The sequence below is a fragment of the Pagrus major genome, chromosome 19 (genome assembly GCF_040436345.1).
Source record: "Pagrus major chromosome 19, Pma_NU_1.0".
In the NCBI taxonomy this organism is placed as follows: Eukaryota; Metazoa; Chordata; class Actinopteri; order Spariformes; family Sparidae; genus Pagrus; species Pagrus major.
The window spans coordinates 15,571,627-15,584,986 of NC_133233.1; the positions used below are offsets into that span (position 1 = coordinate 15,571,627).

The 13,360-nt window shown below is 41.5% G+C and overlaps 1 protein-coding gene across 1 annotated transcript in view; it reads left to right on the forward strand.

The window, feature by feature from the left end:
- The first annotated feature begins 3,904 nt into the window (after nucleotides 1-3,904).
- Nucleotides 3,905-13,360, forward strand: part of rttn (rotatin) — a 37,347-nt gene continuing 27,891 nt past the window's right edge. The window contains exons 1-15 of the mRNA XM_073488759.1: nucleotides 3,905-4,014; nucleotides 4,367-4,554; nucleotides 4,870-5,059; nucleotides 5,219-5,317; nucleotides 5,405-5,495; nucleotides 5,642-5,756; nucleotides 7,514-7,664; nucleotides 9,329-9,494; nucleotides 10,055-10,245; nucleotides 10,471-10,586; nucleotides 11,470-11,637; nucleotides 11,723-11,935; nucleotides 12,470-12,582; nucleotides 12,685-12,811; nucleotides 13,140-13,265. Of these exons, the coding sequence (XP_073344860.1) occupies nucleotides 3,984-4,014; nucleotides 4,367-4,554; nucleotides 4,870-5,059; nucleotides 5,219-5,317; nucleotides 5,405-5,495; nucleotides 5,642-5,756; nucleotides 7,514-7,664; nucleotides 9,329-9,494; nucleotides 10,055-10,245; nucleotides 10,471-10,586; nucleotides 11,470-11,637; nucleotides 11,723-11,935; nucleotides 12,470-12,582; nucleotides 12,685-12,811; nucleotides 13,140-13,265 (2,085 nt within the window). The 5' untranslated portion in view covers nucleotides 3,905-3,983. The remainder of the gene's footprint in view (nucleotides 4,015-4,366; nucleotides 4,555-4,869; nucleotides 5,060-5,218; nucleotides 5,318-5,404; nucleotides 5,496-5,641; nucleotides 5,757-7,513; nucleotides 7,665-9,328; nucleotides 9,495-10,054; nucleotides 10,246-10,470; nucleotides 10,587-11,469; nucleotides 11,638-11,722; nucleotides 11,936-12,469; nucleotides 12,583-12,684; nucleotides 12,812-13,139; nucleotides 13,266-13,360) is intronic.

Below are 13,360 nucleotides of genomic sequence, written 5' to 3' on the forward strand. Positions count from 1 at the left end.
GGGGAAAGAAGAGGGTAATGTACTTTTGTTTCTCCTAGAGATTAAATGTGAGTCCTTCTTCCTCCACATTGATCTGCATCATAACTGTTTTTTGTTACACTGTGTAATTTATTTTTATATTATTCAGTTCTGTGTAGGAAATTTATTGCAACTTTTATATAAGAAACAGTTACTGAAGTTGCAATGTGTTAGAGTTGAATTCATACTCCAAACCAATAGGGGGCAGCATATCACCAGAGTAACCATTAATTGCTGCTAAGTGTAGTTGCCATTACCTATTTAGCTCAGTTAGCCATGCAGCTAGTCATCAGAGGTGTAAACACCAACACGTCCCCAGTGCTCCCAGCTCCCAGTTCAGACCACTAGCTGCACGGCTAACTGAGCTAACTAGCAAACAGTAGCTTCAGTTACTAACAGTAAGCGGTTACTCAGGTGATATGCTGTCCCCTAATTCTTACATATCGCACCTTTAATACTAACACAAGTTGTTGCACTTGTTGCTTATTACTATATATTTAAATATTGTCAAAGGAAGGGTCCAAAGAAAACAGCAATAAACAGGGACTTCATTATTTTTTTTATGATATATAAGGTTACCTTCACCCCAATAATTTTCATACAGTCCCTAATTTGCTGTGATTTTACTCCATGCTGTAAGCTTGTCTGTGGAAAACTATGCATGTATACTTATGCTGTAGCTACATATACTATGTCTCCACCAGTTATCTGCAAAATGAAATGTATCAGCTGTGTAGCACTCCGAGACTTCGGCCCAGGTTGGCCAATATGGTCAGGGGCATGCTGACTCATGATCAGCTTATGTTGGGCGTCCAGATACGGAGATGCTTCAAGAGTAAATCTGGCTTCAAAGTATTGCAATTGGCATGATTTCCACTCAGAAATCATTCTTACGTTCATTAACAGCCTGAGGCGGTTTCTGGCATATGAGTAATTTAGTCTGCTGTAAAATGAATGCATTTGAAAACACAGGCAATTAGAGGTTGAAAGTACAAAACACAAAATATATCTTCAAACTTAATATGTCGCCGACTTTTGTGAGTGAGAAGAGTGTTGATCATGTATATATGAATGAAGGGGTGACTGTCGTTTTTGAGGGAGAATTGACAGAAACAGCTGAATAGCCATCTGGGAGGAAAGCATACCTTATGTCTGACGGTCAAAAACACTGGGCTGAATGACATACACCTCACCACATTATTTCATTTATTTAAAGTGGAGTTTTGCTTCCTGTCTGTCGCCGATGTAACAAATGATCCAAGACACACAGTGGTTGTCAGACAGAAATGATGTGATGTACTCTTTGGAGTCGACTCAACAGCTATTGAGAGCTCCTAGTCTGACCTAGGGCGATGTATTTTTCCACTAGCAGACTTCCTCGGCTGTTTGGGTGCCTCTTGCTCTGTATTCTCATTGTATATCTGCAGAGATGTCAAAGTCAGTCCTATATATTGTATCAGAGGCTAGGAGGAACTGGAATGCATTTTTTATCCTCCTCAGGTCAATGGACCCCGTGGCAGGTCCATCAATATGACTCATGTTGAACAGACAAGCTCGACAAAACATCATTTTGAATTCTGGTCAAGATGCAACGCATAGGTGTCCAAACATAACAAACATGTTGCAGAAAATTACAGGGATGTGTGTAAAAATCATGTTTCCAATAAGTGTGAATGAACGCAGCAGCTCTGATTTGAATATTTGGCTCAGTGTGTAGTAATTTCGATATGAAGCTCTGGAACGAGCTATGTTTGATGTTTGCCTGAAACGACTTGTAAAAATGTACCTGCATGTGCTGAAATATAACAGTCATGGATAATGAAAGCACAAATTGTCATTTTTTTCTTTCACCCCCTCAAACCCTTCGAAGGTGACAGTAGACTTTACGCAGCCAAATTAATTATGGGCTTAAATCCCTCCGGAATTCTCAAAAGCTGTGCGATTATATTATTATCATATCAAATTATCATTTCCTAAGTTTGTTAATTATCACCCTGTCTGCTGATCACATCCACCTCACATCTCAAGTGTGAGATCTCGTGCGAGCGGATTAACTTACACACAGGAAAAAAAGGATGTATGCCTGCACTCGTGTTAAGAGGCGATTCTCATCAGCTTTGATTTTTGAGAACGTCGGTGTTTGAGGAGATTAATTTAATGACAGGATAATGTGGCTGCTGTCAAAACTTCATTCAATATTTAAACAATGCATGAAGCCTTCGGTGATTTTTGAAACATGCCTCGGAACACTGATGATCCTGGCGAGAAATATTGCTTCAGCGTGTTTGCGTAACATTTCAAAAGATCAGATGAGAGAGACGTGAGACAAACCCACAGAAAGCCTCACCCACAGACATTATCTGATCATATCTGATCTTACTCTGAAGTCCTCGCCATAAAAAGGTTAAGGACTGCCAGTGTTACAATTGGAGGCATAAAGGCATAAAAATAACAAACTAATACAAAGTAATACACCTCGAGTTTTGGGATTGATGTTCAATTACTTTGTATTATCGACTATAATTTCACTGATATGATAAATAGCCCAAAATATAAAATTCTCAATATCAGGCTGATAATTTAGTTCGATATATATCGTGCATCACCAATATACAGCTAATATAGCTACAGAAGAGCCATCTCCATCATCAAGGACTCCACCCACCCACAACACAGGCTTTTCACACTTCTGCTCTCTGGCAGGAGGTTACACAAGTATGAAATGCAGGACCTCCAGACTGAGAGACAGTTTCTATCCAAAAGCCATCAGACTGATCAACAGATTGAACCAGCTGCCCCTGCCTCAACATCCCCCTTGTACTTGCCCCCCCACCCCCAGCCCCCAGACACACAGGTACACACGGGTACACACACACTCCATACTGCACAACCGCAACCACCAGCTGTATGTCTATAGTTTGTGCACAGATTGTCAGTGACAGCACGCATATTTGCATGAACATACATTGCACTGATACCCTATATTTGTACTTTGCATGTTTGCATATTGCACATCGTACATCTTCTGTATATATTTCTATCTTATGATTCCTATTGTTTCTAATATTTCGGTACTTTTTGATATTCTTAACGTTTTAGTGATAAGTTATTCATTGTAAATCTGCACTTTGAGTAGAAAGGCAAAGCAAGAATTTCATAGTAAAGGGAAATGTGTTTCTTTAACTGTGCATGTGACAATAAATGCTTTGAATCTTGACTCTTGAATATAACTGGTGGTTTCTTCTTACTTTTAGTACTGCATATTGATTTTTAAGTACTCATTAGCAGATTTTCTATAAAAAATGCTTCACTTCTATTAATATGATTAATTATTAGTATTTTCCTTTAGGGTCTCACATTATTGTATTTACACTATGTGAATGTTTTGTCGAAGTACATCATTAAAGGGGCACTATGTAGTTTCAGAGAAGAGATTCAAACAGAATTTTAATATTTACAATATTAATGAGGTAATAATACAAACTCAGAAATGTTTCATTTTCTGTAACTGAATAAACAAGCTGTTCTCAGAGGAAAACAAGGTCCCCAGAACACTGTTTGAAGCTGGACAGGTGGCAGGGTCCGCCACATATGAACAAAGTAAGTAAATTGTGTTTTCCTTTAAGGTCAGTTTGATTAGTTAGTCACGAAAATGAAGATTTCTGTAGGTTGTTTAGGCATAAAAACAGCAGTCAATGGAGATTTTTTCTCTTTCCTCCCAAAAACTACATAGTGCACCTTTAACCTTCCAGAGTCTAAGTTTATCCGACGCACTTGCGCCCCGTGAACGCACCCTGGTCCTCCACAGGAAGTGGAGTGACGCTGGCGCGGCCGTTGAAAACAAACCCGGGGCAGACGCTGTTGACATGACACTGACAGACAGACACTCACTACACTGACCAGACTCGACCGTCGATGAAGCCTTTTAACCTGTTTTTTATGACGAGAGACGCAACACACTGAACATGGAGTTATCTCCGCTTATAAAGAAAATAGGTAGGCTAACTTTCTAGCTAAGGAAATGTGGTGTAGGAGGCTGACTTCACCTGAACTCAACAAAACTCTGCAACTTGTATTAGCCGCTTGCATGCTAACATTAGCTAACAATAGAAACCATCTGTAGTCGGACGTCTGCAGGTATAACGGTACTCTGCCTTTATTATGCAGAGTTGGACTTAATTACAACGCTAATGTTAGCTAAGTTACCTCAGTAAAACTTGTCCAAACTTCCACCTGTTGGCAGCTAACTAAGCTAGCCGCTGACAGGCTAAAAACAAAGCGTCGCTAACTTTGCTGTATCTTTCCTCAACTTAACACTTGTCTTTCTCTGTAAAAAAAACAACCTCAGGCCACTCTTTGGTGGAGATAAGAGTTCGAGCTTTGAAGAGCATCATATGCAAGCTGGACCATTCCCTGATTTCCGTCTCTGACATCGTCCAAGAAAAGATGCTGTTTGTGCATCTCCTGGAGTGGTTCAATTTCCCCGAGGTGCCGATGCAGGAAGAGGTCCTTGGGTTGCTCTCAACGTTATCAAAGGTAGATACATAGCGAGATTGTAGGTGCATTGCTAGACAAGTCCTCTGGATGACAGTGGCTGAAGAGGACCAGGCAAAAATATAAGCTTATATGTTATTCAGCTCCTTTCTTTAACAAGGTTAACCACACTTTCACCAGTAAATTGAAGTAGGATCAATATTTGCCTTTGCCAATATATATAATGTTAAAGTTTAATGAGGCAGCCTAAAGTTTCTTTAACCTCACTTTGTATGGAAGTACTTTTACAGTGCTACACCCAACATCACACTGAACTTGAGATTATTCATTTCGTGACGATTTATCTTGTCATCCAAGCATCCGAGTGCAGCCCAGATGCTAAGAGACGTTGGGGCGGTGGACTTCCTCACCCAACTGTCTCCTAATGTGGAACCCAGACTGCGAGCTGTCATCGATGGAACCCTGGACCAGCTGTTCCAGCTACCTGAGCTACTCCCCAGTCATGCGCCGGTCTACTCGCATGTTCAGCGCACTACAACTCCAACAGGTGTTGCAAGTGAAAGCCAAATAATTGTTTGTTTGGATTCTGTCTTGTACAAACTGCTGAATGTTCATAACGTTATCCAGCAGAGGGTTATGCTTTGTTCGATTGTATTCTTACTGTATGTGAAATGATATTTTAACAAATGTGGTGTTTGTGCCGTAGCACCTGCAGTTGTTCCACCTGAAGAGCATGTTCCCAATATGGGCTATTTCCACAAAAGCACGCCAAGCCATAGAGACACACCACCTCAGAAGATAGCAGGTACCAGTATTTTTGAATACTTGATGTGCATATTTTTTTTCTACAAATTACTTGTTTTACACGTTTTATCCCTCTTGTGTTGTGCAGTGCATGAGTCTGTGAGATGTCTGAAGTTTTCAGTGTTTCCATGGCTGACTTTGACAAACACAGACAGACACATACTTTCATCCAATGAGAGGTGAGAGACAACACATGTATCTAACAGCTAATAAATGCCTAATTAAAATGCAGCGTAAAATAAACGAATAATTACTTAATATACAAGTTAACCAGAAAAAGCAGTGATTACTGGGTAACAAACACGTCTGCTTTAACTCTAATCAGTTCTCTAAGGAGCAGCAACCCCAACTTGGTCCGGACCACATGTGAACTTCTGTGTGATGTCATTATGCAAGACTTTCCCGCTGAGATCTTCCTGCAAAGGCCCAGTATTGTAAAGGTATCATTATATAATCAAACCATAATCCCATGCTGGTAACAGAACATTTCAGAATGACTGCCATTTCTAAGCATATTCAGGAAAACCGTGGATTTATTCTAACGGTTTTAGCTTGACTACAAAGGCCCTGACACACCAGGTGTCAGCTGTCGGGGGTTGTCAGTGAGCAGCTATGGCCTTAGTTTTAGAGCCGTGTCCCGCACAGTTGGCACTACCTTGTTGGCAACTTTTTGGCCAACTGAGCAAGTAGAATCGACAGCTGAGCTCGATGGTGAGAGAAATCGTTCTGGTCGGCTGTTCAGCCACATGAATCTGTGCACTAAAAGAGGAACGGAGCCATGCATGCGCAGAATGTACGAGCTAGTCGGTCGTCGGCTGTAGTTTTTGTGGTGTGTTCAAGGAAATTAGGCAGGTTTTCTCATCGCTAGTTCTTAGATGTTGGTTTGGTATGTCTGGGCCCTAAGAGTAAACTGATCACTCATATGTCAATAACAACACGAGCCTATAGTACGCTTTATAAATTATTTCCACACCTTGAAGCAGGGCACTGAAATGGCTGTCAATGACCTGAGCCTGCATTTGATGGAACATTTTAACATTCTTGACTTAAAAATGGCGACTTGACCCTAAAATATCTCCCAGCTTGAATCAGTATGTGTCCTAAGAGACTAAATAAAAGATGTCATTGAAGAGCCTCGGGCTTGTTTATTTTCTGCTGGTTCTCTGCCAACTGCTGTTCATAATATTAAGTATTCTTGTTTATTCACGTCAGTTAAATGACGTGAATTGTTTTGAGAGGCTAGTGTGACCAACTCATAATGGAATTTATGGGGTGGTCACTCCAGCTACTGTCAAAATAATAACCTGTCAAATAGTGTCCTTGAACAAAACAGCAATTTATAATTCAGTGTCCCTGATCTTGGAAGAGGCCTCTGGAGGCTTACATTGCTTGAGCAGGCACTAGATTGCTGTGAGGATGTGGTTTGGTCATGATGCACTGCTTGCAGGGGTTGAAAGTCTTCGGTGGAGTGTTTTACACTTCTCTTCTGTGATTCTCAGAGATTCTGGAAAATTGGTCGAAGTCTTACAAAAGTCGACTGCACTTTCAGACGTATCTCTACCCGTATCATGTCTGCAACAAAGTACATCTGTTATCTGAGCTCTTTATTTCATTGGCATAGACAGACATAAGAGTGTTGGAGGAGACATTATTCTGCCCTGATGAGCCACTGTGACTGAACATTGCCATGTTGTTAATAAAGTGCTGCATTACATTGCATCGGTCTCAAGGCAGTATTAGCATTCTGTCACCCAGCATCTGCCTCATCATCCAGAAGAAATCATAATGGCAAAGTACTTTTGTTCTTGTGGCTTTACTCGGCCCTCATTTGAGTTACTAAAGCTATTAAGCTTAATTAAAAGACTTGGTTTTAAAGACATGACATCATTAGCTACAGAAGGCAGGGAATCTGAACTTGGAACAAATTGCTGCTTCAATAATTCAATTCCACTTGGCCTTTTTATTTAGCAAACTACATTACAACTTTTCTGTCACTGTCTGAGTGTAGGTCCTGTTTTTACACAGTCTTTCTGCTCTGTTTTGTCTGTTTGCAAACAGAGCAGAGATCAATATATTTGCCCAATTACAGAAATATCCTAATTGGATATTGCTGGTGGTTACTTATGTCTTTAGAAAACCGCTCCATAACTCAGCTTCACAAAAACAACACTGCTCTCACATCCCCTCATGTTTTCAGAGCCTCCTGTCCCTGTTGAGGCTGGGTTCGGGTAAAGGTGAAGCGAGCTACCTCCACTTGCAGGCTCTCTCCTGCCTGCGGCAGCTTTGCGTGGGGCTGAGAAGGAGACTGCGCTTTCATCAAGATCCAAGCTTCTACTCTACAAAGCAAGGTAGCACACCTTATGGGTTATGCTGATGCACAGATCTTTTTACAGGTGTTGTTGAGTGCTTATAGAAGGGATTTCAGTTGGTGATTAATAGCTTCTGCATGCTTATTCTGTTGGTATACATATATTTCTTCATTATAAAGTACCTTTTTAAATAAATGTGGTTACTATGATTGAAATGAGGCACTAAAATTTTAATTAAATACTTCACATGACCATATTCCTAAAGCATACCACATACATTTAATTGTGTTTTACATTTTACAAGTAAAGACCTTATGGCTGGGCGACATGGACCAAAAATTCATATATTGGTTATTTCAGGCAATGCATTTGTCACATTTTTTTTACAAAGTGGGCTGAATGTTTAGTTGTAAGTCAAAGCCACATTTTAGATGTCACAAGCACTTTTATTTAAACAGACTGTGATCAAGATAAAATGAACATGGCAATGAAATTAAATGTAACAAATAGCAGGGCTGTATGTTACCACTTTATACATATAGCTCTGGTAATATTGGTGCTACAGATGCTTAAGGTTTTGTAAAACAGGCCCCAAAATTGTTGCATGAATATCAAGTAAGCCCGTTGAATAAATTCTGCTTTGGGGGAGTCTAAAAAGTAATTTCCCATGACCTTTCAAATGAAAGTAACACTCAAAAAATGCAGATATTCTTTTAAATATCTTTACGTATTATCTTTTACAGTTTTCAGTGGTGATCCAGGTTGAAAATCTGCGAAATTCAGCAGAATGTTTATTTACTTGTGGTGCGATAGGCGATATTCATTGAAGATAACAAAGGTTGTTTTTGAGCAAAAATCAGCAAACATAACACATAAAAACAACCTAAAACTATCTCAACCAGGTTGTTATACATATTTAGTACTCAGTTTCTCAGCAGTATATCGAATCTTTGACATTTTGTCCCACGGCACCACAAATTTTGATCTTAACGCAAACTAAGAAAGGCCATACAGCTGTCCCACGCATGCACAAGGGGGTGGAGATGTGTTAATGTTCTGAGTTTAGCAAGCAGCAACTCTTCTGCGGGAAATCTTTGTTTGCTGCACAAAGTATGAACGCACACAGAGAAAGAGAGAGAGAGAGAGAGAGACTTTGTTTACTCTGAATTTTTATCAACACATCTGTCGCCTGCATCCAGACACTGTCTCACTTTCACACTATAGACTACCAAGAAGACTAGCAATGCACTATTGATTCAGCTCACGCACAAACAAGCACACAAACCCTCACCTCACACAAACAGGTGGCTCAAAGGTCTCTACTGCGGTAATTTCATTCATTGAACAGACCAATTTCGGCATAGCACTTGCAACATACAGGCCTATGTCGCACTGTAGGCTAATTAACAGTCTGATTACAATAGAATAGCGCCTGTGGTCTCCCTCAGTATTGCAGGAGAACTTGCGAGTGAGTGAGGGGTAGAAGAAACAACTTATGTAGCGCGACATCAAACTGTATCAATATAAACGGTATTGTCTCATTGTCTATTTTAAGTGTTGTTTAGCACAAGTTTAAAATTTTTTCAAATTCTAATCATCCTGATTAATTTCTTTGCACCAATTTAATGTTCTCTTTGCTGTATCATAAAGGCTCTGCGTGCAACTAATGTGCAAAAGTGTTTTTTTTTTTTGTGGTTGTGCAGATCCAGTTTCCCAGAACTCGTCCTTCTCCCACTCTCAAGAGGTACGGACCCAGCGCTCCCAGGCCTCATCCCCAGGCGCAGAGTGCTCTCCTCGGCCCTCTGTGATTGGGCGCACGGGCCAGAGAGCTCGGGGAGACGGCCAAGACGGAGACGCAGCTTCCAACAGGTGTGTGCATTCTTGTGTAACTGTGCATTTTAAACAAAGGCTGAACGAGATTATAGATAAAAACAACTGCATTTCTTTATCAGTTCTGGCTGTCTAAGGTCTTGTTCTTTTGCATATGAGAGCAGAGATTCACTCAGTTCGGCTTCTGTTACACTTCTTAAATGCTGTTATGTTAGTGTTGATGGTCTATAGTGTTTGAGGTTAAGCATTGTTGTCAGTTCTGTTCATCAGACCTTACATGTAACAAGAGAGTCTTACACTTTTTAAGAAATGTATGCACAGTAGGATGTTCTGTGGCTTTGATGATAACAAAATTGCGAGTGACACTGGCAACCCGAACATGAAGATAAAACAATGTGAGAAAGACTGTGGAGGATTTTTCTTCTTATGAATTACAGCAGGAGCCCTCTAGCGGCTGGTCTACAATCAGTTTCTGATTCCCGTGATATTTTTGGGATCCTTCCCTATACAGCTCACACGTCACTCCCCGTATTTGAGCGATCCATGCACAGATCATGAATTTACAGTTGCCTTCCTCTCTTTGTCTGTGATCCATGCAGTGGCAGCTCGCACAGAGGTGGAGCAGCAGTCCAGGCCCCCAGGCAGACGCCCCAGTCGCCCGCAGATGTGACCCACTTGGCACTTCCTGACGTGGGTTTAGAAGATGTCCTGGAGCTGCAGTTACAGCAGCTCACTTTGGCTCAGTTCACTGTTGCCACCATGGACCATGCCATACCACTGCTTAAGACAGGTAGGAGTGACTGTAGTCTTGTGAGGGGAAGGGAAATAGGAGAAAAGATATTTTAAATTATGTTAATTAAGTGCCACCGTCTGTTTTTTGCTCGAGTAAAGATCAGAGATTTCCAACATCTCCTCACCTGTTTCACTACTTTGACTGTATTCTATCATTTGATCTCGTCAAAAATAATCTCCCCTCGCGCCCGCGCTGCTCTTCTCTTCCTCTCCTCTTTCTCAGAGAGTTCACACGTGTTCCGTCGCGTTCTGGAGCTGCTGTGCGACGCCGTCCTCCTGCTCGGGGACGGCGTTTGTGAGCTGGTCTGGGACGATCGCAGCCTGGTGGGGATGGAGCTGGCAAGTCAGAACACAACTCATGACAGCCTCTTATGTAGATGAATGGATACACTTCACTGAGAAAAGGGGGGAACTGGGTTGGCCACCAGACAATTTGCCACAGACACACAGGCATACGGTGCTCAACTGTCAAGGAGAACTGTAGGCATGTGATTGAGCTGAATGAATTGTATAAGGTTACAAAGGGTTTCTGCTGCTTACAAAGAGCTTCTCACACATGCGTGCACACCTCTCGTCTGAACCCCTGGGTTTACCTAAGCATAAAATTGTTGGGTTAGTGAATGTCTTCATTTATTAGGTGTATTGAGTTAAACCAGTGTGTTTTTTTTGTTTTTTCTTACCATGCAGAATCATTTGTTATCCTCCTGACTGTTTAAAGGGTATGTTGCTATGTAGGGGGACTTATACACTTGTCAAGCCCAGGCCCCAGTGGCCCTCTGCTGTTTAATACATGCCCAGAGCCTTGCAGTCTGAGAACTGTTTTGTCATCTTTATGTGGAGAGCAGCTTTTGTGTGCCAGACCTCTAGGTTTTTCCTATGGGAACAGGCCGAACTGTTCATGCCAGCCACGGCAATGCACAGGGCATCTACTGCCCCCTGCTGGTGTACGTCTTCTATTGTTCAATTTCTACTCCCAGAACAAAGTGGCTGAGAATAGATTGTTCCAATTTATTCATACTGAGATAGGGTGGATCTGTATCTCGTCCCAAAATAACCCTGAAATCTGATTACATTCAATTCCTAACCCCTGGAACGAACAATTTTTCTCTTGGCTCCCAGCCAGTAGCTGTGCGTCTGTGTGCGTGTGTGTGCATGCACTTGCCTTAGTGTGTTTGTGTGGCATGTGTGCTTTTGTCTACATTTCTGTCTGTGTGTATTTTAGAAGGAGAAGCTGCAAGGCTGCATGGAACAACTGGGGGATATCCTGAGCTACCATGAGAGCTGTTCAGCAGACATTCCCCGCAGCTCTCAGGTTCATCACAGAATGGCTTACACAGGCTCTGCCATATTCACTATTAAACTCCTACAGACCATCCTCCCTCCTGAAAAGGTGTGTGTGTGCTTTCTTAACAGTTTTCTGTGATTATTTCAACTACGGGAATACTGGAAAATTAAGACTTCCTTACCTCACACAGGCCAGTGACAATCTCCCAGAAAGTACAGCAACAGCTATTTTCCACCTGTGCTTGGACACGTCATTCGGAGGTTTATTACCCAGCATGCAAGAGACAGCAGTGGCCTACTTGGAGCAAGTGAACTCAGACAGCCATGATCTCTTCAGGAGGGTGACTCGCGCTGTCCTCTGGATGGAATCCACTTGCAACTTCCTCAAGGAAGCACATGCTGAGGTATAAGCTGCATGTCGCATAAATACAGCCAATACTAACTCTGCTGTCTACAGTGAGAGGGCAGTCTTTTTACAAACACGTATATATATATATCTTCATTGATTGATTTTAATGACTGAAAAAAATGAATAAACAAACTGTCTTTACAGGACAACATAATTACATACTGATTTACTGTTTATAATTGGCGGACCCTGCCACCTTTCTAGCTTCATACAGTGTTCTGGGGACCATATTTTACTCTGAGAACAGCTTGTTTATTCAGTTATGTAAAAGAAATATCATTTCTGAGAAATATTTCTGAGCCTGTATTATGACCTTATTATCAACTCATCTGAGTTTGAATTTATTCTCCAAAACTACATAGTGCACCTTTAACTGAATTGTTCTAAAGTCATTCAACCTCGCATTACACTATCACCGAAAGAGTACCAATATGATCATACAAATACAACCTTAAATATTCCTTTTTGAAAACTGTTACAAAAGCCTTTTAAACCTGCTTTTCAACTACCTACTCATTTCTTCATCAAGGGAGAAAAGAACTGGTTGGATCTACTGGAGCTGGCGGACCAAGCAATAGAAGGCCTCCCGTTTCACCAACACTTACCCATCGTCAAGGAATGCGTTAACATCTGCTCCTACCTGTAAGATAAATTCACAGTTTATCTCAATGTGAAGTCAGTTATTCTGCTGCATTTAAAGATGAAGTATTTTGACGCTATTTTAAATCGCTTTCGGTTCACCAGGTGGAAGTTTGATCAGCCCAGCCCCCTCCTCCAAACAGAGAGCCAGAAACTTCTCCTCAAGCTGCTGTCCCATCCCTCACTGCCTGTCAGGACGGAAACATATGAACACTCTTTAAACCTGATCAAGGTCAGAGCGAGCCACCTTCTAGATGCTCTGTGTTTAAATGAGAATGTGTGGGTAAAATTATGGCCGCTGAAGCCGTAACGTGGCTGTGTTTGGTGGGGCACCCATATGTAAATAAGTAGGTTGAAGATGGATGAATCACAGATCTTTGACAGTTTGCTGTTAAAAACCCACTTGACATTTGAAATCATTCTCCCTCTTCATTTTTTACTAACCACCGTCGAGAGTACATGGCTACATTTAAAGTGAATTGGAGCTCTTGTATGCGAGCACAAGTGAGAGGAAAGCGATAATTTATGATGTGCTTCGGTGTGATTACATACACCCCTAGGACTGCCTTGGCATCCAGAATGTGTCACGACTGGAACCAGGAGCCTGCGGTGGAGTCAACTTCCTTCTCCACCACAGGGTGCTCTATGAAATCAGCGCTTTTGGACTCCAGGATTCTGCAGAGAAGGTAGACAAACACGTGTGTGCCTCTGGTATTTATATTGGAATAGAGCTGCAATGATTACATGATTAATCAATAAGTCGATGAAAGGGAATATATTG